Raw genomic sequence first — 26,933 nt, 5'->3', positions numbered from 1 at the left:
TTGTGTCTGACTCATTGTGACCCCATGAACTATACAGTTCATGGAATTCTCCAGGCCAGAATACTGGAGTGGATAGACTTTCCCTTCTCCAGGAGATCTTCCTAACCCAGGGATCAAACCCAGGTCTCCCGCATTGCAGGTGGATTCTTTACCAGCTGAACCACAAGGGAAGCCCACAGGTAATTGTGGTGCATGGTAAATAGTTACATGTGATAAGGATGTGCAAAATCACGAGAGGAATAAATTAATTTTGACTGGGGCAAGGCGTGGGTCATTGACTTATCAAGCAGATATTTATTAAGCACCTACAGGAGTTCAAGTTCCGTGTGGGATAATAGGCTGCAGGTATCAGTTGTAAAGATTTCAGACCTTCCAGATCCTTGCCCTGCAAGAATCAGCTCCCAGGGTAGTGAAGACTTCAGGAATGAATATCAGGAAAAATCTTTTGAAAGAGGTAATAGTGGGACTTGACATCAGGGGATGGTAGGATTTAGATTTTGGAGATGTGAAAGATGTGAAGGGAAGCACATTCCAGATACTGGCAACAGAAATGGCAAAGGCACCTGACTGTCTTACTTTTCAAAAAGCAAAGAATCTAATTTCTAGTTTGTATTGATGATCATTTTATATCTAAGATTGTATTGTAAACATACTAGATTATTGAAACTTCCTTTGACCTAGATATTATTTTAAACATTTTACCATTTTAAAAAGAACTCATGTAATCCTTATTAGATCTCTGACCCACATATGACTTTATTCCCAGCTTTACTAAAGGAATGAATGGGATTCCTTGCCTCACATGGGATTGGGACACACCTGCCCATTTGACGAAGTTCTACACTGAGTGTCAGAGCCACGACAAGACTTTCAGTGTTCTGTCTCCACAAAAGAATTCAAAACTTAAAATGTTTAAAAAAGTGTTCCAAGATTTGTCTGTAAAAACAAACATGATGAGAGAGAGAGATTGCTCTGAGCCAGTAAATATGGACTTTTCGAGACTAAAGTCTGAATAAGCAACATCTTGTGAAACATGGAGTTTTTATATTCTGGAAAATGGTGAAACTGGAAGGCATCTGCTTAGGTGAGAGGATATGACAGATGAAGAGAGAAAGCAGGGGATTTTGACTTCTCTTATTTAGAGTTTATCTTCTTTATCAAGCAAAATGATACACTGGAATGGGTAACATGGATCAGAGAAAGTTTAAACACAAAATAAACAAGAGCGTTCATGTTTTCAGACAGCAGAGCTGGAAGGGAATATTTTGGATGAAGAAAAGGTTTGAGTAAATGCAACACAGATGGAAGATCTGGAGGGGGTAGTTAAAACCCTGTAATTGCATTTTCAAATCCACAAGAATAAATACAGGGAAGAGATCTTGCTAATGAACAGTGTGTGGAGGCCTGAGAATTTTAGTTTACAAAGCTCAGATCAGCAGCAAGTGAGTGTGACTGTTAAAAAGTCCAGACAATATCGATGGGAAATAATGCCTTATTTAAGAAAGAAAGCTCACTGTTTAGTACCCATCTTATGCAATGCAGTTAAGTCAATGTGTTCTATTAAGGTCCTTTAGAATCTAAGTTTATTAGCAAGCTGAGGATCTGAAGAATGAATGGTTAGAAAAATTTCTCTTAATGATTGATAGTTAAAGAATGGAAAAATGACTCTCCAGAAGACTTGAGCTGAGAGTAGAAAAAAATGACTGGGTTACTATTTGCAAAAAGGTCAAAGGTCATCATATGGGAAAGGGTACAGATAACACTAGACTGATCCATACTACAGATACATTAAAGAGAGGTAGCTTTCGGTTCAAAAGGATTTTCAAAAACAAATGGGTCGCTTTGAGAATTAGTAACATTAATGGCAGGTTTCAAATGCCTTTGCCCAAGATATTTTAGAAGTTTACTGCATCGGGAGAGACTTGGGCCTAAGACCTCTTTCCTATTTTATGATTTTTGTTATTTTATTATTCAGTGTTTTAAGAATCTTTGGCAAAAGTCTTCATTTCTTTCACCAGTTATATCCACGTGATTCATGGCATAATCTAAATAATGGACCAAGAGAAATCCCATGGATTTCCTATGTTTATGGTTTCCAAAATAAATAGGTTTTGTAACTTAGTTTTAGAAAAATTTAAACGCGAGGCTGGAGGAAGCACAAACTGGAATCAAGATTGCCGGGAGAAATATCAATCACCTCAGATATGCAGATGACACCACCCTTACGGCAGAAAGTGAAGAGGAACTAAAAAGCCTCTTGATGAAAGTGAAAGAGGAGAGTGAAAAAGTTGGCTTAAAGCTCAACATTCAGAAAACGAAGATCATGGCATCCGGTCCCATCACTTCATGGGAAATAGATGGGGAAACAGTGGAAACAGTGGCTGACTTTATTTTTCTGGGCTCCAAAATCACTGCAGATGGTGACTGCAGCCATGAAATTAAAAGATGCTTACTCCTTGGAAGGAAAGAAATTACCAACCTAGACAGCATATTAAAAAACAGAGACTTGACTTTGCCAGCAAAGGTCCATCTAGTCAAGGCTATGGTTTTTCCAGTGGTCGTGTATGGATGTGAGAGTTGAACTCTAAAGAAAGCTGAACGCTGAAGAATTAATGCTTTTGAACTGTGGTGTTGGAGAAGACTCTTCAGAGTCCCTTGGACTGCAAGGAGATCCAACCAGTCCATCCTAAAGGAAATCAGCCCTGGGTGTTCACTGGAAGGACTGATGCTAAAGCTGAAACTCCAATCCTTTGGCCACCTGATGCGAAGAGCTGACTCATTTGAAAAGACCTTGATGCTGGGAAAGATTGAGGGCAGGAGGAGAAGGGGATGACAGAGGATGAGATGGTTGGATGGCATCACTGACACGATGGACATGAATTTGGGTGGACTTTGGCAGTTGGTGATGGACAGGGAGGCCTGGTGTGCTATGGTCCATGGGGTCACAAAGAGTCGGACACAACTGAGTGACAGAACTGAACTGAACTGGACTTAGTTTTAAATAATTTGAGAAAATAGATGGAAATAAAGCGCTACACCTAATGGCAGTCAATTCAGAGGTCTAAGTTTTGGAAAGGAAATGAGAGGCAGAGGATATTGACAGTTTTGTCTTCTGGAGTCTTGATGTTTGAAAAGGAAACTCAGTTTATGAGCATTCTCTTAAAGTTTCAATAGGGGAACAATATAACATTTTTATGACTAGTGAAGTGAATGAATCAATATGTGTTGTGTAGTCTAAATTAAAACCTAGAGACAAAAATATCCTCTCAACTATATTTTTAAACTAGATTTGGTACCAAATATTATCCAATAATGGAAAAACAAGACAAAAGGAGTGCCAGAATTGATCCCTCCATTCAAGTGCCACCTTCTATCAATTTTTTATTGCCGAAGACATTATTTTGCATGTATGCACACACTCTACAGAGAAATCTGGAAAATGAATTAGGCTTGAAATTACTTTTTATGTTGAAGTCTATGCAGATTAAAGAGTCTGCTTCCTCAGCATTGTTTTTATCTAAGTGTGGAGTGCTATCTTATGTCCCCTTGGTAACGATTGCTGCTGTTCTCCATGTCCTCCTTTTTGTTTGCCTTACACATCTGCCTTAGCTTGACACAAGAGATAAAAAACTCTCATATGGCCAATGCCATCTCCCTTAGCTTAACAAAGGTTCTTGTAAGTATAGGTTTGTTGTGTTAACGATATCAACATCATTAAATAAAATTGCCTGTAAATCAAAACCATTGTCAATATACCCATGCAGAGTATATTCTTCTTTTGTGTTCTAGACTGTCTTTATGTTTTTGATAAGTTGTATCAACAGAAACCCAGGAAACAGTATTCTGTATGTCATCAATAATTGAAAATAAACACACTCTATAAGTAAAAGTTAGAGATTGTTCCCTGAGACCATCTATACTACTTCAGGATAGTCCCCGGTCACAACCACAGTGAATGTACCTACAATTTTGATGAAAAACATCAACTGTGAGTGTAGAATCTTCACCAACCATTGCTAAGGCATCTTGCCATCCTGGTAGAAACTAGATTTGGTTGTTTACTTTTCCTTTCCTTTTTTGTTTGTTTGTTTGTTTGGCTGAGTTTTCCATTCATTGCCCAACAGTAAAGAGTTGGACACAATTTAGTGAATGAACAATAATAACAACAAAAGTTCTCAAAAATTGTATGGTTATGAATTAAAATGTACTGGGTATATAAAATTGAAAAGGCTATTGTAGCACAAAATTAAAAACTGAAAATAATAATCTAGAAAATGAAGAAACTTAGATAGCAGAAGAGTTAAATAATTTGTTCATGGTCGTAAGCTTAGTTAGGGACAAAAACCTCAGGCTCCTTGATTCTCAAGCTACCATTCATCATTTATAGTTTCTATTCTGGAAAATTTCTGTCACAAATAAAGAAAATAACATGATGGATTTCAATGAACTCATCACCTAGAGAATCATTTGCCAAAAAATGTTTATAAACTTTGATTAAACTCATTTATATTTTTTATTATAAAGTATTTTTCTGAGTGTCTTTTACCATCCCTTATGATAATGCATGTCTTTATGCTGGATCATCTCATTCTTAGAATAGGTTTATGAAGACCAGCACTTTTATGCTCTTCAAACGGCCTGTTTTTCTGTCCAATGGTGAAGTTTCACATTAGTGGCAAGCACTGTATGATAGTTTTTCTCTTTTTCCCCAGTAATTTAAATTATTTACATTTCCTGTCATAGAGCATTGATTGACATGTCTAAGAAAGAGCTAAAACATAAAAATATACTGTAATAGGAATGTTTTTCATGGTAAGCATCAGTGTTACTAGTTGACTTAAGGTAGATTTGGTTTTTATCATGCCAAGGGGCAGTCTTCTATTTCTGGTTTACTAAGTGATTTTTTAAAAAATCAAGAATAGCATTGGATTTACCAAATATCATTACAGAATCCATCTTAGTGATTTTTGTTTTCCTTCATTTGTCTTAATTTAACAATTTTAGTTTGTCCACATTAACAGACTGCCTAATTTTGAAATGTTATAGCATTCTTGGTATATACCCAACTTGATCATACATGGCATATGAAGTCAGAAAGAATTAGACTTTAGTCCTTGGTTTACACTTAGTGGCTGTGTAACTCTGGGGTACATTTGCTCATCGATAAAATGATGATAATAATGGTTACCTTGTTATTATATAACATATCACACAGGGGCTGACTCAATAAATGATACTACATGCAGCACGCATCTTTATCAGAGTGAATTGCTCATTTATATACTATTGAAACTATGTAGGAAGTATGCCAATTAGGATTTTTGTAACTGTCATTATAATAAAAATTGGGATTTGTGTATGTGTGTGGGTGCATTTCTGTCTCTTTTGTGTAAGGAAGTTCTAATCTTAATGAAGTTAGATGGGTGGTTGTCTGTCATTTTCCATATTCTGAAATAGATTTCATTACTGGGAATTACCTGTCTCTAGGATGTTTTCCCCCAAAAGGCTAGAGCATAGTAGCAGTTGAGACAGACAAATCTGGATTCAAGTACTGTTATTCAGCTGATGATCAGAAGGACTTTGGGCGAGTGACTAAACCTTTTTATATCTCGGTTTCCTTATCTATAGAAATGGAGGTAAGATAACAGCACTGTCTCTCAGTTAATGTGAGAAAACAGTCAATATTTCAGTTCAGTTCAGTTCAGTTCAGTTCAGTCGCTCAGTCGTGTCCACCTCTTTGCAACCCCATGAATCGCAGCACGCCAGGCCTCCCTGTTCATCACCATCTCCCAGAGTTCACCCAGACTCACGTCCATCGAGTCCGTGATGCCATCCAGCCATCTCATCCTCGGTCGTCCCCTTCTCCTCCTGCCCCCAATCCCTCCCAGCATCAGAGTTTTTTCCAATGAGTCAACTCTTCGCATCAGGTGGCCAAAGTATTGGAGTTTCAGCTTTCGCATCATTCCTTCCAAAGAAATCCCAGGGTTGATCTCCTTCAGAATGGACTGGTTGGATCTCCTTGCAGTCCAAGGGACTCTGAAGAGTCTTCTCCAACACCACAGTTCAAAAGCATCAATTCTTCGGCCCTCAGCCTTCTTCACAGTCCAACTCTCACATCCATACATGACCACTGGAAAAACCATAGCCTTGACTAGACGGACCTTAGACAGCAAAGTAATATCTCTGCTTTTGAATATGCTATCTAAGTTGGTCATAACTTTTCTTCCAAGGAGTCAGCATCTTTTAATTTCATGGCTGAAGTCACCATCTGCAGTGATTCTGGAGCCCCCCTAAATAAAGTCTGACACTGTTTCCACTGTTTCCCCATCTATTTCCCATGAAGTGATGGGACCGGATGCCATGATCTTCATTTTCTGAATGTTGAGCTTTAGGCCAACTTTTCAGCTCTCCTCTTTCACTTTCATCAAGAGGCTTTTAAGCTCCTCTTCACTTTCTTCCATAAGGGTGGTATCATCTGCAGATCTGAGGTTATTGATATTTCTCCCAGCAATCTTGATTCCAGCTTGTGTTTCTTCCAGCCCAGCGTTTCTCATGATGTACTCTGCATATAAGTTAAATAAGCAGACGTACTCCTTTTCCTATTTGGAACCAGTCTGTTCTTCCATGTCCAGTTCTAACTGTTGCTTCCTGACCTGCATACAGATTTCTCAAGAGGCAGGTCAGGTGGTCTGGTAGTCTCATCTCTTTCAGAATTTTCCACAGTTTATTGTGATCCACACAGTCAAAGGCTTTGGCATAGTCAATAAAGCAGAAATAGATGTTTTTCTGGAACTCTTGCTTTTTCCATGATCCAGCGGATGTTGGCAATTTGATCTCTGGTTCCTCTGCCTTTTCTAAAACCAGCTTGAACGTCAGGGAGTTCACGGTTCACATATTGCTGAAGCCTGGCTTGGAGAATGTTGAGCATTACTTTACTAGCATGTGAGATGAGTGCAATTGTGTGGTAGTTTGAGCATTCTTTGGCATTGCCTTTCTTTGGAATTGGAATGAAAACTGACCTTTTCCAGTCCTGTGGCCACTGCTGAGTTTTCCAAATTTGCTGGCATATTGAGTGCAGCACTTTCACAGCATCATCTTTCAGGATTTGAAACAGCTCAATTTGAATTCCATCACCTCCACTAGCTTTGTTCATAGTGATGCTTTCTAAGGCCCATTTGACTTCACATTCCTTAGTAAATATTTACTTTGTGACCCTTATGGGCCAGGACTGTGTTCACTGTTATCTGTAAAAAGATTGAGCTGGTAACTTAGGAAGGGGTCATTAACAATTAAAACTTATTGTTTATGTTATTATCAACTGAGGTATACACTATATAAGCCAAGAACCTTAATAATAGTAATTCTGCAGTTATTTTTATTCTAGTTTTAAAATTATCAGCTATTTTTGTACTTAAATTTATTGGTTTGAGCTTTTTAACAATATATGAATATACTTAGGTAGAAAGCTGAGTAAATATTCTTTTTTGTTGTTGTTAAGAAATTGACAATTTGCACAAAATTTCTATTGTAGTGTTGGATAAGAGTATCCTAGAAAGCAACTTGGGACAGTGTTTGTGATAGAATAATTCTGAAGGACAGTGAGAAGTTAAATAATAATAGTAATTTTTAAGAAGTCCCTAATACTCTCTAAAGATTAAAAAGGTGGTGAACACAATAATAATGAGAGATTTACTTTATACAGCTTTCAGCTAGGTAGCCATTTCCTTCTCCAATGCATGAAAGTGAAAAGTGAAAGTGAAGTTGCTCAGTTGTGTCTGACTCTTGGCGACCCCATGTACTGCAGCCCACCAGGCTCCTCTGTCCATGGGATTCTCCAGGGGAGAGTACTGGGGTGGGTGCCGTTCCTTTGAGACTGAGGAACTACATGACACCATTTAAACTCCCAGGAGAATTTTGGCTAATAAGATGAAAAGGGGGCTTTTTTTCTTTAGAAACTAAAATATAATGCAAGTTCTTTTAAAAAATAAGCTGAATTAAAATTAATAGGCAACTCAGAAATTAGTTCAACAATACTTTTGAAACACTTAGCTAGTGTTTCTGTTAAAGACAGCAAAATAAATCATTTATTGTTGAAGAGGTATTTTAGGTGTTACTGATTTTCTTTTTCTTGTGAATTTATTTGGAGAACTTGAGTACTGTCTGCTTTTAAATCAATAATCACATATGGTACACATTAACCATATATTGTCCATGATCAGTGCATTTTGGCAGCCTATGCTAATATCAGTATAGTTATTTGTTTAGAAAATGTGTTGACATAGTCTAGCTCTTATAGCATAGATTGACATTATGATGTTTTAAGCTAAATGATGCGTCAACAATGAAATAAAATAAAAATATAAAATGAAATGCTAAGATAGAATTTCAGTTTAAAAATTAATTTATGAATCTGTCCTGAAAATATTTTCATAATTTGTTTTTATGGTATTTTTTGGTATAAAATGTAACAGCAAATTTGAAATAACTGATAGATCTAATTAAAATAGGAAATTATATTATCTTTATTTCAAAGAAATATGCAATAATTTAATTTTGACTCAGAAAGCTAATCAAAAGCTTAATGTAACCAAACCAGTTCTGCTGGGTTCACATTTGTTGCATCTTGGTCCAAACTTAAATGCTTTCCACATCTCTTACTCACCTATAATTAAGTGTAATTATTGAATCTTGTGAGTTAATCATAGACTATAACTTGTTAGTTGTTAATTGGAATGCAGCCAAAGCCAATATTAAATATTCTTCTTTCTTTCTTTTTTTTTTTTTTTTTGATGTCTAAGCATACTCTTTGGGCTTCCCTGGTGGCTCAGCTGGTAAAGAATCTGCCTACAGTGCAGGAGACCTGGGTTTGATCCCTGGGTTGGGGAGATGCCCTGGAGAAGGGAATGGCTATTCACTCCAGTATTCTGGCCTGGAGAATTCCATGGACTGTATAGTCCATGCGGTCACAAAGAGTCAGATACAACTGAGTAACTTTCACTTTTCAAGTATGCTCTTTGCTTGAAAAGAAAGTGTTTGGTTAGTTTTTCTATTCATTTTTCATGGTAACATGGGTACTATCATTATGACTCCTTGCATGAAGCTTTCTCTTAAATCTGACATTCTTGCACAGCATCCTAGATACAATTAGTTCAAATTAAAAAATGGTATTATTAAAAGTTAGACTCATGCTTACAAGCCTAGAGAGAAAGGAAAGATAACAATGACTGAGAGGCCTTTTCAAACAAGTAAGATAAAAAATAATTTGAAGAATTATGATTTTTAAGTGAAAGCTTGAAATATTTATGGAAGTATAAGGTTAAAAGAGTCTAAAATATGGTCATTATGTTTCTAAGAGAGAAGTTAAATGAATTAGATAAAGAGACAAGGCTGTATTAATATTTCTAACCATGACCTAAAAAATTAACTAAGAAAGTTAAAAAATTATAATTAGAATATTTCTAATGGGTCAATTCATATTTCAAATTTCAGCACCTCTATCCCTGGTGGCTCGGAGGTTAAAGCGTCTGCCTCCAATGCGGGAGACCCGGGTTCGATCCCTGGGTCGGGAAGATCCCCTGGAGAAGTAAATGGCAATCCACTCCAGTATTCTTGCCTGGAGAATCCCATGGACGGAGAAGTCCATGGGGTCGCAGAGTCGGACACGACTGAGCGACTTCACCTTATCTTACCTTACCTTATCTATTAAATTGAGACTTTCCTGGTGTCTCAGTGTTAAAGAATCTAACTGCCAATGCAGGAGATGCAGTTTGATCCCTGGGTCAAGAAGATCCCCTGGAGAAGGAAATGACAAGCCACTCTATTATTCTTGCCAGGGAAATCCCATGGACAGAGGGGCCTGGTGGAGTATAGTCCATGGGGTCATAAAACAGCCAGACATGGCTTAGCAACTAAACAACAACAACAACCTGTTAAATTATGTCTATTATTGTGATAAAGAAATAGCTAATGATAATTTATATAAGGAGTGAGTTGCCATGCCCTCCTCCCGGGTATCTTCCCAAGCCAGGAATCCAACCCATGGCTCCTGTGTCTCCTTAAAGACTTCATGTAATAGTACTGTACATTGCTTTTTTGATATAATAAAACTGGTTACAGAATTCATATCTATATTTACTTGCTTATTGATTGTAACACACAGACTTTATCTGCTGTAAGGGCATTAATATTTCTTTTTAAATATTAGATTTATCACTACTGGAAAACAACAGTGAAAGCCCACTTTTCCTTTTCTTTTTTTTATTTTATTTTATTATTTTATTTTTACTTTATTTTACCTTACAATACTGTATTGGTTTTGCCACACATTGACATGAATCCACCACAGGTGTATACAAGCTCCCAATCCTGAATCCCCCTCCCACCTCCCACCCCATACCATCTCTCTGGATCATCCCCACGCACCAGCCCCAAGCATCCTGTATCCTGTATCGAACATAGACTGGCACTTCGTTTCTTACATGATAGTATACATGTTTCAAAGCCATTCCCCCAAATCATCCCACCCTCTCCCTCTCCCCCAGAGTCCAAAAGTCCGTTCTATACATTTGTGTCTCCTTTGCTGTCTTGCATAAAGGGTCATCATTACCATCTTTCTAAATTCCGTATATATGTGTCAGTATACTGTATTGGTGTTTTTCTTTCTGGCTTACTTCACTCTGTATAATCGGCTCCAGTTTCATCCATCTCATTAGAACTGATTCAAATGTATTCTTTTTAATGGCTGAGTAATACTCCATTGTGTATATGTACCACAGCTTTCTTATCCATTCATCTGCTGATGGACATCTAGGTTGTTTCCATGTCCTGGCTATTATAAACAGTGCTGTGATGAACATTGGGGTACATGTGTCTCAAATCTCCATGGCTGTCTTTGTTAGGATGATGATATTTTCTATTGAATTTGATTGGAAGTTTGAACACATCTTTCCAAAATGACAATACTGAAAATGATTTAAGTAAATCTGTTAGCTGGGAAGGAAAAAGATACAAGGTAAGAGCAGGTATGTAGACAAAGATGCTAGGTCAAAACAGGGAGAGAGGAAAAACACTGGCCATTTCTTTAGTTGGTCCCATTATAGAGTCTTTGAGCATCTGGCAATATCCAGAGTTATAATAAAACCTAAAGGGTATTGTGGATCCATTTCTGTTCCCAGGGTTTCTGAAGTATGAGACAATCTGCTCTGACCCTAGTGCAGGTGAAAATTTAGCCAACTAGTAATTTTGAACACCTGGACTCTTTTAATGTCCATGAAATAAAAGTTGCTGGGCTCTGCCTACCTCCATCTTGACAAGTTTGTCAGTGTTCAAAGCATCATAAAATGACAAGGATTTTGAGGCTCCAGGGCACTCTCATGTGGCCTCTTCTACTTCCAGGGGATCTTAAAAGGTGTGCAGAGGGAAGCAGCATGCTGTGACTGAAAAGCATCAGTTTGGAATGAAATAGTCTGGGTTAAATGTGACTAGATGTTTTAGCTTAGAGAAGTCACCTACTTGTTTTGAGTTTCAGGCATCCTCCACATGATATCTCTAAGGCTGACAAATAGAGTTAGTATGAAGATTAAAGGTGTGAAGGTTTGAAAAGTAATTGATTTATCATTTGGTATATACAATAGGAAGTATGCTAGCATCTCTCTCTTTCCAAAAGGCTTACTAATATCACATCTAAAGTGCAATCTCTTTTGAGCACCTTTTGATCCCTTCTGAGAAGCCTAGTAGTTAAGTATGATTAAGCACACAAAATCTGAAACCAGATTGTTTGAGACCAAATCACAGCTCAGATGCTTATTAGACATCTGTTTTGGGGCAAGTTATTAAGCCCTTTGAGGTTCAGCTCCCTCATCAAATAAATGGAAATAATAGCATATATTCTCATATAGTATTTCTTATAAACTGCTTAAGAGTTACTACAACATGGCAAGTATCCAGGAAGGATAGCTTTTAACATCACTACCATCACCATCATCATCAATTCATCATCATGCATCTGCTACCAAATACAGACTTTCTTGAATTTCCGCTCATTAGGGAAGCTTTGGCACTAATGTTACAAAACAGTTAATAAGTTGGATATGGTTTCCATTTAGCCTTAGAAGATATTTGTGATTAATTTCTCAATGGATTTTTATCTTCTCAATGAGTTTTGATTTATTATCATTTTGAAGGAGTGGGCATGTTTGGCAAAGGAATTATATAAGTTGGATATGAGAACATAGCATATTACTCTTGCTATGATTTTAATAATTACAGATTTATCATAGATAACTCAAACATTGGAGAATACAATTAATCAAATGAGACATGTTTTCCTATACAGCATTGGCTTCTCAACTAGGGTCGAGGTAGACATTTAAATGTGTCTTTGTACTTCGACGGGTAGCCACTCTTCAGTACTTGCTTCATAAAAAAGGGCATTTTTCACAGACAAGCATTGTCCTTTTGCTCATCAGAGTCAATGACCAGCTCCACCCTGAAGTTCTCAAGGTTCTTTTTCACCCCTAATATAAGGGATTGGTTATTTGAGGGTGAGGGAAACAAAGAAAGATCTAACTAGACATAAGGAATAATAAAGATCCTGAGATGGGACCAAACATGTTACATTCATGTAAATGGAAGTCCTTTGTGATACAACAGTGAGAAAAAGAGAGAATGTATGTTCTTTGGGTGGATGGCTAATAACTTGACTTTGCTTCTGATGGTTATCTCTCCATCAGGTTTTGCTCTGTTATCAGAGTCCACAAGTCTCTTCAGAATACCCTCTGGCTCTTCCAGGGAACCATGAAAAGGGATGATCTCAAGGAACCCCCAGGCTTCCCTGGGTAGCTCAGCTGGTAGAGAATCCGCCTGCAATGCAGGAGATCCCAGTTCGATTCCTGGGTTGGGAAGATTCGCTGGAGAAGGGATAGGCTACCCACTCCAGTATTCTTGGGTTTCTCTGGTGGCTCAATTGGTAAAGAATCTGCCTACAGTGTAGGAGACCTGGGTTCAGTCCCTGGGTTGGGAAGATCCTCTGGAGAAGGGAACATCTGTCTACTCCAGTATTCTGGCCTGGAGAATTCCATGGACTGTATAGTCCATGGAGTTGCAAAGAGTTGGACAGGACTGAGCCACCTTCAGGGAACCCCCAGTAATCACTGCTGTTGAGAAGTTAGCAATGAATGTTTACCTTAAGTTCAAAATGCTCATACATTATTCAGATTTGAGCACTTTGTGTGATTTCGCCTTCAAATTTCTAAGCCAAATTGCAGGAAAAATGTTATCTTCTGAATTCACTGATTCAAAAATTTTCCAGAAAAATAATTAGGTGAAAATGTATCTTCTTGTTTGAAGCGACTAGTTCATTACCTGGAAACTTGCATTTTAGGGACTCAAGCACCAAACTTTGTTGATTTTTCTCTTTCAGGTGAACAGGGAGGTAAAATGGTCAAAGGTAAAAACTTTTCTTTCTTCAGCTAATTTGTAGAGGGTACTTGAAAACGAGTCAAATGATTTCAAACAGTATTTGTAAGGTGGAAAGTGTACAGAGAACTCTTGCTACATCTCGAGATAAAAGAGGTCTCTAGAGAATTGAGTTAACAAGACATTCTACCTCACAAAGAAACTAAACATGTTACATTAGCTTTGAAATATAAGCATAGAATGATGAATCATTTTTTGACATTGTAGAAGTAAATGACTTTTAGAAAATGTGGTGAGTCCCTGTTGATTCAGAAAGGCTTTATATATTGCATTTCATAAAGCACACCGATGAATGAAACTTAGGAACAAACAATTAGACGAATGTCAAGATACATACTGTTAGGTTCTACCTTTATATCAACAGTTTTCCATTCTTAAATTGGAAGATTTAAAAAATGTGATTAGCCATCTATTTTGCAATTGCTTTATGTCTGCAAATGATGCAATTTAGTTTTTTGTGCGTAATTCCTTAATCTAGTTTAATCTTCTAGATAAAATTTCTGAATAATGCCTACATATGTTCATACATAATTTACATTTCTCTGTCTCTACAGAGAGTCCATGTATTTATATCTGAATCTGCATATGCATATAACAACATCTGTCTTTTTATTCATATATATTTTCCTCCGCAGGGCCTATGCACATACTATTTCCTCTGCCTGGAAAACTCTTACTCTCATTGCTGACTTTTTCACGTCTTCAGCTCCTCAGTGAGGCTTTCCTTAATCACTCAATGCCTCTTATAACACCCTGCCCTTTTCCTCTTGACCCTTAGCATACTTTATATGCTAATATAAAATTTAATATATAAAGAAATGTTATTATATAAAGAAATAATTTTAATATATAAAGAAATAAAAAGAGACTTAAAGCTTCATAATGGCAGTGGCACTGTCTATTTTGTTAACCCCTGTTTATCCAGAATTTGGCAAAATGTCAGGAGTACAGTATAAAATCCATCTGCATTTGTTGAATGAATGAATCAGTAAATAAAGACAAGTGAAGACTTACACAAGTTTAGTATTTTTTGTTTCCAGAATTTTAGTGTCATTTACCTTCCCTGGTGGCTCAGACAGTTAAGCGTCTGTCTTTTATCCAAGGAAATCATATAATTTAGAAAAAAATGAATGTATATAAACACAATCAATATGTACCTGTTTAAAATTTTAAATCCCGGGAAGAGTGGTATAGCATTTTCATGAAATGCATGGCATCTAATAGAAACTAGCTGAATGTTTCTTATTTTATTTTCATGACAATATTATTGTTTTATTAAGACAAAGAAAGGTCATAATCATCAGGAGCTTCAGCCTTAGAGATTTTATATTCTCTTCTGGAAACTTTTCTGCCAAAATTACACATATAAACATAGATTTATTTTTGATGGCTACAGAAATCATTGCTTACCACACTAGGGATAATAGAACCTTGCTGATTCTATAGAAAATAGCCTTTGGTGAATGCTTTTGACTGCCCATATGTTGTTGTTGTTTAGTCGCTAAGTCATGTCTGACTTTTTTATGACCCCAAGAACTGTAGCCTGCCAGGCTCCTCTGTCCATGAGTTTTCCCAGGCAAGAATACTGGAGTGGGTTGTCATTTCCTTCACCAGGGGATTTTCCCAACCCAGGGATCAAACCTGTTTCTCCTGCATTACAGGCAGACAGATTATTTACACTGAGCCACCTGGAAAGCCTACCCATATATATATATATCTTTGCTTTTTCTAAGGATATAGACAGGTAGTCCTGGGCTAGAATTCAACAAAAATGAAAATGTGAAAGGTAGCCCTGTCAGCTTTTCTCTTGGAATGTGTTTCAAATTAAGTCTCTGCTCAAGGCTTGTGGAAACCAAGATAGCATTATTTAAAAGTCAGTTCATCAAACACACTTGAAAATATTATCTCACTATTATTTTTCTGGTTTCAAGTCAAAATTTACAAAAACAATTTAAAAAATTGTATCCCTTCCAAACTAACCTTTTAATTTCATGTATATTTTATAATCATTCACTGAGTCATTCAAATTTTAAATATTTTTAAAATGTATTTATTTATTTTTGGCTGTGCTGTGTCTTCATTGCTGTGCAGGCTTTGCTCTAGTTGTGAGCAGAGGGCTACTCTCAGTTGTGGTATATGGGCTTCTCATTGTTCTAACTTCTTTTATTGCAGAGTGTGGGCTCGAGGCACACAGGCTTAGTAGTTGCGGTTCCTCGGCTCTGGAGTACAGATTTAATAGTTGTGGCACAACTTTTGCTCTGTGGCATGAGGAGTCTTCCTGGATCAGAGAGTGAATCTATTTCTCCTGCATTAGCAGGCAGATTCTTTACCGCTGAGCCAGCAGGGAAGTCTCTAAAGATTTTGTTAATATAAAGACTAATTTTACTTTACTTACAACCTGGTTACTAAGATAATATTTACCATGAAGAGGACTGAAGCCACCATCCAAAGATGTTTTATCTCTTCTCTGAAAGATAGTGTTCTCTATGCTGTGGAAATTCGAAAGTCAGACCATAATTGCATAGTCAGCTCTCCATGAAAATGATGGTTCTGGGATACAAGTAAATGAAATCCACAAATAATCCCAGACTTCTTTTATAGAAAAACTATTTTATGTAGAAATTCCAACAACTATTGCAACTGGAGAGTTGAATGTCCTATTCCTGTCCAGTTTCTGGTCAGGAATTAATAACAAGCAGTGTAACAGCCCAAAGACAAGGAATCAAAGAGAAGCAGAGAAACAAAGGTTATGGTTTTAATTAGCAGCTGAAACCCAATGTTTATTTCCCACAGTTTCCTGAATGACCATAAAATGTGACCAAAGCTAATTTAACACCCAACCAAGGGTTTAAAGGTTATAATAAAACAAATTTAAAAAACCATAAACAAACAAGCCATATCTGATCAGCCAACTGAACTTTTTATAAGGCTTAAGCAGGTGTCACCTTATATCTTCATGCAGCAGCTCAAGAGGTTTGTCAGGATGTCAGACCACTGGGCTACATGTTCAACCCAGAGATCTTACTGTGAAAAGTTAAGAACCAGAGATGGGTCACCAGTCAATCCCTGCTTTTCACTCTGCTTAATTTCTGCTTTTTGATTCAAGGAAAGAGAGCTTAATGATAGTACACATTCTTTATATGTAAGGACACATTTAAAGATGCATATTTCTATTTTATGATGGTTATTTATTTCAGTGGATGGAAATGCAGAATTAATGATCTTAAATAGCTTTATTTAAGAATAGTTTTGCTTTATTTCATCCTAGAGTTGTGTGGCATCATGCAGAGATTGAACCATGAAAAGTATGATGAAAAAGACTTGAGATTTATGAACCCATAGCCATACTGGGAAAACTTCATAATGGTTGGAGAATGTCTTTTAAAATATAAAAGATAACAGTAAAGAATCTGCTTACAATGTGGGAGACCTGGGTTAGATTCCTGGGTTGGAAAGATCCCCTGGAAGAGGGCTTGCTAACCCATTCCAGTATTCTTGCCTGGAGAATTCCCATGGACAGAGGAGCCTGGTGGGCTACAGTCCTTGGGATTGCAAGGAGTTGGACACGACTGAGCTACTAAGCACAGCAAAATCCAATATAGGCTCTACTGATAAGCAAAATAGAGATAGTTTCAAAATACCAACAGTAAGATGATTGCCCCTTTCAAAGACACACCCACCGGTCACTTAGTAGGCTAGTTTCATCCCAACAGTATTCTGATTATTGATTTAATTTCATCTAAGGAGAGATAATGTGAGGAAATGGAGGCATTGAAGAGTCAGTGCTCTCACCAGAATTCAGGGTCTATCTATCCTCCAAAAAAGGACTCATTGGCTTCTGTGCTCACCACCACCACCGAGTCCTGCAAACGTGGTAAGCCATGTGATCTTACCCATAAAGACAAGTCTCTCCATCCCCTCTGAAGAGAAGGGTTATACTTTCTTGGAAAAAAAACCAAACACATAAGGTTTACAAAAATTTCCTAGCTTATTCTGAAATATCGATCTAGTGGGATATTCCCTTTCCCCTTATAAATTGAAGAATTTCTGATTTAAAAATATAATACAATCCTAGATGTCAGCTATTGTATAAACTTTGAAAAAAATCTAGGACTCAGATTCAAATGTAGGTGCCTTTGATTCATTTCAAAAAACTAACAAGTCTGTTCTTCCTTTTTCCCTCCTTCTCTCCTCTCTCCGCCCCCCTCTCTTTTTATTTTGTCTCCCTCTCTACTAACCACTAAGCAATCTGTTTAGGCTTTTCATAGAATGATAGTATCATTAACATTGGAGGGTTCATAGAGGGGTGTCTAATCAAGCAGTCTCTGCTTCAGTACAACCAATGGCTGGACAGTTTATACCATAGGTAAGCATGGTTAGATTTTAGAATAGTCCCTCTTAAGCCAGCTGGTAGATGCTTTTACTTTGGTCAATTCTCAGTTTTTCCAAGCTTTCGTTCTCAGTTTTTCTTTAGCTTTTTTATTTGCAAAATAGATATGGTACTTCACAAATTGTTGTGAAAATCAGTCAAGGTACTGTATGTTCAATGACTATATAATTCAAGCATTGTTTTAATTAACTTCCATCAAACTACTGTGAAGTAAAACATTGTTTTCCAAATGTAAGAATAGCAATGATAGAAGTAATAATAATAATTGAGCTCAGAGGTGCTGAGTGGCCATTAAGTGTGCTAAGAACTTTATACGCATTATCTCATCAAAAGAAAATTGCAGTGTGATGAAAACATCCTGGAATTAAATAATGGTGATGCTTGCACAACCTTGTGAATGTTCTAAAATCACTGAAGTGTATGCTTTAAAAGGACAGATGTTATGGTAGGTGAATTAGATCTCAATTTAAAAAAGAATGTGTAGGTGCAAGAGCCTTGGAAAACTATAAGCACAGAGGTAGTCCTCACAGTGCTGTGAAGGAAACAATAAGGAATAAGTCAGTTTGGGGTTTTTGTTTGTTTTTTTTTACTCTCAAGTTCTTTATCATATGGTTGAGGAGTTACATAAAAACTAACACCTAAAACATGTAGTCTGGGTTGGGGGGCTATCATGAGTTGACAAAGTTTTATTAGACAGTCTGAGGACCAGGAGATGAGTATAAGTCTCCAGAAGGGTGATACCATTGTCAGGATGTAGCTTCATGGAATCAAGGAAGCTATAGCAGTCTAAAGAACAGGGGCACATTAGAAAAGATATACTGTCCTCCATGAAGATTTGGTGAGTAAATGAAAATATGATTTTCTTAGAATGCATGAGCCTTTAATGATATCTCACTACAGTGATCACTCTAGATTTTAGCCATGTCTGGTTCTTTATCATGTGGTGCTGTGAAATGTCATCAGCCAAAAAGAAAGGTGTACTTCTCAATAACCCTGCTCTTGACTCCATTCTTTGATTTCAGGATCTTGTAGAACATGGACACATTGAAAATACTTTGTTTTTTCAAAATTCCTCCGACTTGATGAGGTTTCCGTACTTATATTTATTAGCTGTATGATTTGAGGCACATTATTTAAACTCTCTGAGCAGATAGAGAAAATAACACTTAGCTTTAGGTCAACTAGGAGTTTCAGGTAGATTCCTGGTATGTTTCAAAAGTCTATTATGAGAATGCCTCATTCTATTATTACTGAATGTCTGGTACTCAGTGAGCCCTGTAGTGTGTAGGGCCCAGAAAGAAAGACGAGAGGCAAAGAGAACATATCTTCTACATCCCTGAATGTCTTTGGTATCCACTGGATGGCTGACAGCTGTCCAACTGGCTTGCTTCTGCCATACAGTCGAAGGCTTCCTGAGACACTTTGAAACCTTCCTCACAGAGCAGCTCTGCTCCTCCTGCCAATCCCTCCCCTCTTTTAAGGGTATGAGTATTTTCATGCATTATTTATCTCCCCTTTATCTCTCCAATTTGATTGAAAACTTTCTGAAGGGCGAGAACACACATGACCTGTTTGTATTGTCTGCATGCTTATCAAATGCAGAATTCATATTATTCAATTTTGTATTTATTAACTGAATGAAGAAAAAAGTATTAGTCTGTAGGGAAAGTGGAAGACAGGGGAGCAGTGACCTTCTGTTTTTGAAATGGTGTGGGGTTTCTATTGGGGAGAGAGTGCATTGCCAGCTCAGTGCCAGGTTAAAATGACTAGATCCAAACCATGTGTTGACATTATAGTCCATCTAGACAGGTAAGCACAATCTCTACCATGCAGACCCCTGAGTCACTCAGTGGAAAACGTTCAGGGGTTAAATTAGCAATTATCTGAATTGGTATCTCTATTTTGAGGTGAGAGAACAGATGCCTCTCTGACTCGGACACTTTGCAGTGTCACTTACTCCCAGCAGCAGTGACTCTAGGTCTCAGCGTCATCATCAGCCTTCAAATCTTGTTCCCTGATGAGGATTAGTCTCTGGAGGAGCAAAACACAACATTTAACCTGACTCTGATTTTAGTTGACAGTGTAGACTTGGACAACGGGGACTGTTCTGTACAATAGGAAATGAACCTGAGTATTGAGTGCCTTTGAAGACATCATCAAGTTCTCTCCACAGTGGGGCCCTGGAGTCCTGAGCTCTGCTGTGTGGCACAACAGAAGCTTATAGACCATAAGCAAGTCTCCTTGCTAATCTACATGCTATGCTGGATTACACACTTATTTATTTTGTTTAGTGGTATTATAAGAGTATGATAAATAAATGAACAACGAAAAAGACACTTTTTCTTTCTTTCTTTCTTTTTTTAACTGTTTTCTTGGACATAATTGAGCTAAATACTTCTTCCTAACAACCCCAGAATAGGGAACAAAGCAGTGGACATATCTGTATGCCATAGTATATATATTTTGTTGTATCTATTTCATATGCATATAGATTAAAATATATCTGCATCTTGAACATACAAACATCCTGCTTGAAGTATGTCCAAGATATTGAGTAAATCATTAAATCCAGATCTTGGTTAAAACAAATATTTTTCAAATGAGTATGTGATTGCAGAAGGAACTAAGAGATGAATTAACTTTAGTGTCACTGGCTAAATCTTTCAAGCTCCTTCCTGGTGTCATCTTTCATATTTCCTTTTAACTTGGTTTAATAATATAATCCTTATTGTGAAATCAGCTTATGTGAAAAAATCAATAATTACCTTTGTCACTATTTATTTAATGAATCCATGGAAAGACTTCATTAAATTATAAATGCCTCGTTACTGATATTCTCATAATAGACTTTTGAAATTATTATGTGAGCCAGTTATCTATTTTAAGAAAGATACAGTGTTGAAAGATAAGTACATGTCCAGTAAAACTACTGCTGGTTTTGCTAATGCAATATTCATGAGAATTTGCCAGAGAGAATCACATTTAATCCCAGAGAATAAGAATTTGAAATGAATTCTTTTAAATTGTAATTATCCATTGGCAAGAAAGTTTAGCAAGTTTTATTGTTTATGTAATTGAAATGACTTTCTATCCTGTTAATATGGGAGGGAATATTTGAGAATATTTACAGTTTCTGAATAGAACTATAAATATTGGCTCTCTAAATATGCTTGATATCAATATTTTGTTGTTTATGTGCCTTTTCATTTGTTTTTAGGGGAAAAATTGGCCTATTGGCTATTATTTATACTTAAACTGTTTTTCAAGAACTTGATGCAACCTGGAGTGGAGTAAATGACATCTGCGTTAGGGTACAGTGATAATTCAGTTCTAGTTGACTCTGGACCTTGAATCCATGAGATGTCAAAGATGTTGGAAACTGAAGGACCAAATCAGCATATACAGGAAAATATGAGCATTGTTTAAAGTCAGAAGCTCTCCAAGTATCACCAGTTCTCTCTTAACAGTCTGTTTTGTTGCAAGAAATGAATCCCTGAGAAATCTGGGAATTTCTTTACACTAGAAGATATATATTTTATCACATATACATGGGACCTAGAAAAATGGTACAGATGAACCTATTTTCAGGGCAGAAATAGAGATGCAAACATATAAAATGGACATGTGGACATGGAGTGGCAGAGAGGAGGTGGAATGAATTGGGAGATTGGGATTACCATATACCACTACCGGGGGTAACATGGATAGCTAGTGGGAACCTGCTCCATAGCACAGGGAGCTCAGCTTGGTGCTCTGTGGGGACCAAGATGGCTGGGATGGGGTGGGGAGTGGGAGGGAGATCCAAGAGGGAGGGAATGTATGTATACATAGAGCCAATTCACTTCATTGTACCGCAGAGATTACTGCAACATTGTAAAGCAACTAGATCCCAATAAATTATATGGTGGTGGTGATTTAGTAGCTAAGTCATACCTGACTCTTTGAGATCCCATAGACTATATCCAGCCAGGCTCCTCTGTCCCTGGGATTTCACAGGCAAGGATACTGGAGTGGGTTGCCCTTTCCTTCTCCAGGGGATCTTCCCAACCCAGAGGTTGAATTCACATCTCCTGCTTGGCAGGCAGATTCTTTACCACTGAGCCATGTGAGAATCCCAAATAAATTATATATATATAAACTCAAAAAAGAAAATAAGCATTTTACATTTCATATTGCCAAAAAATATAGGGATAAGGTAAAGGACTCTTTTACAGATTTTGGTGTGTTTTGTATCTTTAGCATTGTAACGTGTCTATTCACAGAACTTGAATCTGCTTAATGATTAGAACTCTGATGAAAATAGAGTTCTATTCTGCAGCCTTCCTGTCAGAACAAGTAGTAAACTTTAAGAATTTCTTTCTGTCTATTCTGGGATAAGATACATGTCTATAATAGAAGAAACACTAAAGTAATCAATTCTAGAGTAACAGATATCCTCACATGCTTGTTATGGTGAAAGAGTGGATTCCTAGGTTGTGACAGGAATTTAAAACTGTTCCATGGAATATTTCTTCTTTACTCCTGTAAAGTCTAGGAAAAGTCTCATTATTACCTTGGTCCCTCTTGGATAATGAAAAAAAGTCCTCTGTTCATGTGGATATAAGTTCAGCTTATGTGTACGCTCAGTCTGTCAGTCATGTCTGACTCTTTGCGACCCCATGCACTGTAACCTGCCAGGCTCCTCTGTCCACGGAATTTTCCAGATAAGAAAACTGGTGTGAGTTGCCATTTGCTACTCCAGGGGGTCTTCTCTTGAGTCTCCTGCATTGGCAGGCAGATTCTTTACCGCAGTGCCACCTGGGAAGCCCAGTTTCAGCTTACTCGTTTATAATAATAAACACAGTGTCGGTTAAAGCTAGTCTCTTAGGCCGCTTGGGCTGCCTTGGAGCTGCTGCTTGCCCTGGGTAAGGGAGCAGGGTCATATCTCCTCTTACTTCCAAGGCCTTTACTCCTCCTCCTTTCTGATTCCTCCAGTTTGAAGCAGGAGAAGGAAGAGGAGATAAGGAACAGAAATGATCTTACTTGGCTAATACAGTAGTAACCATCTAGCTGGTTTAGCCCATGCTTAAATTTGGCTTGGAGGAGCTCTTCTTGGAGACATTTTGGTGGGGTTTTGTGTGTGTGTGTGTGCTCTTAACCACATGGTTGAAATTTCTTTACTTGCAATTCCCTGAAAATGGGTAAATGCACCTCCTTCAGATAGTCATTTAGGATTTCACCCCAGTCCCTGCGCGCCCATCACTGCAAGTCCATGCTCTTTCTGTTGAGTCGTCTTCAATACTCACCACCTCTCTCTCCAGGGACCCTCCTGGGTAGAATACAGCACTGTTCTGTGCTGGCTCTCTAAGCCGTGGTCCATGTGTAATGCTTACGTGTTCTTTCTTCTAATGAAGTATTACACAGGTTAGCCCTGGGGCAGTAGTAACTCCTTGCTCTGCTGTCAGAGCATCAGCCAGTTATAGTCTTTCATCTTGAAGATTTGTTGGGCAAGAGTCAAATCCCAGGCAAGGGGAGCCAGGGTGGCTGATTACCCCCACAATTGCTCTCACCTTCCAGGAGACAAGTATCAAACTTCCTGGGATGTGCCATTAAAGTCCTTTTCCCCTGTACCCCTAAGATAGGGGAAAAGTAACCTTTTATCTTAGAAGTACATGCAAATCACATCACACCCCAATTTTCTCCAAAAATCCTCTTCTAATTATCAATCACCTCTTGGTCTTGCCTTTTTAATTGGCGGCAAATAGGTAATTACTCAAGGGTCCCAAAAGTAGTTTTCAGCACTCTTCTTTGCAAGTCTGGCTTAGGCAGTCTTGTACCTCATTTTGTAAAATGGAAGTTGAAATCTGGCCTTTTTTTTTTTTTTTTTTTTTTACTTATTGACATGTCAATATTGCAGCTGAAATTGAGACAAAAGAGTCCATTTTAACATCCAGTTATGTCCATGTTAAAGATTGAGGGCAGAAGAGAACAAGGAATCAGAGCATAAGATGACTGGATGGTATCACCAATGCAATGGACATGAACTTGAGCAAACTTTGGGAGATGGTGAGGACAAAGAGGCCTGGTGTGCTGCAGTCTATGGGGTCGCAAAGAGGTGGACATGACTGGGCAACTGAGCAACAAATGTCCATGTATCAGTTGCTTACTATCCTCTCTCAAATTATTTTAAGCATGCATTGATTGATACATACAAACAATCTGCAGAACATAATAAGAGCCTCTATGGTGCTCCTATTCTAGCCAGAAAGATAAAACAAGTAACAAATAACAACCAGACTTACCAAATATGCTACCTGTAGCTAGAGGATGACCCAATATTCCTAAAATTCAGCCTAGTGTAATGATTAGGAGCTCAACCACTGGAGCCCAACCACCTGGGTTTGAATCACAGCTTTTCTCTTTCTAGCTATATGACCTTAGTTAAATTACTTTATCATTCTGTGCTTCAATTTCTTCATCTGTCAAATGCAGACAGACTAGTACCCCTCTTTTGGAGTTGATAGTGCTTAGGACACTATAGAGTTGTTGCTTAAATAAAGATAACTTAATAAACTATTCTTTAAAAATTTTCTGTGGCATTGTATCACAGGTGTTAAAAGATAAATATGCCATGTTAAATATTTTACTGAAAATGAGCAAAGAGGAATCCTACTAAAATGAAAAAATAATGAGTGTTTACACAAAATACCTAGGCTTTAAAATTTTCTACAAAAGTCTTTATAGGTCCTTGGATAAAAAGTGTTCATTGAAATCCTCTTGCTTATCTACTGAATCAATCTATAAGAAAGCAAAACGCCTTATAATGGCCTATACTTAAAGTAAGAAACTTGAGAAATACAGTAGAATATAAAAATAAGCCCAGGTTAAAACAGAAGAACAGAGGTCTATGCGGCTTGTTAAATTTCCCCCCTCATTTTGACTGAGTTTCCTAATAACCCAAGTCAGAATGGAAATGTGATTTTGTCATATTGTCCATCAAGCACAAAACAAATCAAAACACACAAAAATAAAAGCTGTACTAACCTGTTACAGGAAAGAGCTCTTTTGTGGACCCTAAGAACCAGGAATAAGAAAAACAGAAGGGAACAATGACAATGATCAGTGTCCCAAACAACATCTTCAAATACTTCCCTTCAATTAATGCAGTGTTATACAAAATTTTTTTAAATTAGTACAATAACTCTCAGTGTAAGCTGATGTCATACTCTTGCTGCTTAGTTCAATGATGAGAATCCAGCAAGAGGTCAAGAGGATGTGGTCCAAATCTTCAGGTTTCTGATGTCCTCATTTTAAATTTCTGCAGGAATGGATGGACTATGTGTCCTTTACATCCCTTTTCCCCCATGTTGTTCCTCTCAACTGAGGTTTGACAAAAGGTGAGCTGCCGACAATTTGAGGTTACGTACTCTGACAAGGGCCTGCAGTGCAAGTGTTCTCTGCTACTGATTAAGGGCAAATCCACCTGCTTTAAAAATAACTGAACTCATGCTAGAATTGACAGCCCTGCTGTTAGAGAAGGCTTCTCAAAGGCAGAAGACATAAGCACATGTTTCTCTTTGGTGCTTTGTATAATGAAAGTATAAAGTTAACAGCCACAAATTTTGCACCGAGAATTTGTAATGTTGCTTCACCTAATTCAGAGAGTTAATTTTAGATAGCCATATCTTAACTTCATCTTAGCTTAGATATACACTAAGAACGAGGGAACTGAATTCTAACTCTAGCATCCCTCTTTTTAATTATATGCCCTTGAACAAGTCATTGCACCTTCCTGCATCATAATTTCATCATCTGTAAAATAATTTGAATAAATTTCAGATTCTTAGCATAGGAGGATTTTCTGTGTGTGAATAATGATTGTACTCACTAAATGCCTATCTGTGGATTCATACTCTGTAGAATGATTTTCTATATTGTGAGCCTTTGTCCACATTATATTCAGAATTAGACTTTATTGCTCTGATTTCACCAGTTATTAAAAGGAAGAATTTCAAGCTTCATTTTTCTTGTGAAATGGAAGGCATGGATTAAAGGAACTATGTTAAAGAACATGAAAGTATATCATTTCACACAGACAGCTGTGCACCTTGTCTGTGGCAACCCCTGGGAAGAAGGCAGCTCAATTCTCTTGAAAGCGTGTGTTTTGAAATATTAATTATCCGTGAGAGAGATGCTTCAGATTCACCCAGATGTCAAGAACATAGCACAAGTTTTAAGACATAAAATCGAAGAAGAGCAACTGTTGTTCTGAAGCATGTTTTTGAGCAATATCCGGAATGTAATCCTTACTAAATACTGGTGAATCAGCACAACTTCACTCAACTCTTTTTACTCCTCTACTCTCTTGCAGCATCAAGGAAAAATTGGAGTTAAATTTAATGTTGGGACAGATGACATCGCCATCGAAGAGTCCAATGCAATCATTAACGATGGGAAATACCATGTAGTCCGTTTCACGAGAAGTGGTGGCAATGCCACGTTACAGGTGGACAGCTGGCCGGTGATTGAGCGCTACCCTGCAGGTAAGCCAGTGAATGTGTATTGGGGGAAGATTTTATGAAAAAACAAACGAAAATGAAGCATTGTTTTGCGTCTGTTTCACCCCATTGTGGGTTTTCTGAGAAACCATCAAGTATTTATTAGACGTTAGAGTCGTGTGAATGTAATGCTATCCTAAACTGTTCTTGATACAGTGTACAAATGGCATTATATAGGAGAACTTGAAGGCACACGTTATAGTTTGTAAAATTCCGGACATCAGTGAAACTAGAAAAATGCACACATAAAAGGCACAACATGTCAAAGCTCTTTTTACTGGATCCTTGCATTTGAACAAAGGAAAGGCTTTGTCAAAAGTAACAAAGTTAAAATTTAAAACTAAGAGAGGGAATATTATACCACTTTTCTCTGAAAGAAAATAGGATGATACATACAGTTCCTTTGATGGTGGTACATAGCTGAAACTCATGAAAGCTGAAGGCAGGGACAAACAGAGAAATAGTAAAGGAACTCTATCTAGTACCATAAATAAGCAGTTATAAGAACATGTAAGTAAATGACGTTTGTT

General features: G+C 37.4%; 1 protein-coding gene across 19 annotated transcripts in view; it reads left to right on the top strand.

Moving 5' to 3' along the window:
- NRXN1 (neurexin 1) overlaps positions 1–26,933 on the top strand; it is a 1,211,037-nt gene that overhangs the window by 993,291 nt on the left and 190,813 nt on the right. For all 19 annotated transcript variants that reach the window (XM_040224802.1, XM_040224806.1, XM_040224800.1 and 16 more), the window contains one exon: positions 26,217–26,388. In XM_040224802.1, the coding sequence (XP_040080736.1) occupies positions 26,217–26,388 (172 nt within the window). The remainder of the gene's footprint in view (positions 1–26,216; positions 26,389–26,933) is intronic.

The sequence above is a fragment of the Oryx dammah genome, unplaced genomic scaffold (genome assembly GCF_014754425.2).
Source record: "Oryx dammah isolate SB20612 unplaced genomic scaffold, SCBI_Odam_1.1 HiC_scaffold_25, whole genome shotgun sequence".
Classification (NCBI taxonomy): Eukaryota; Metazoa; Chordata; class Mammalia; order Artiodactyla; family Bovidae; genus Oryx; species Oryx dammah.
This window is presented reverse-complemented; position numbering and strand designations above follow the sequence as displayed.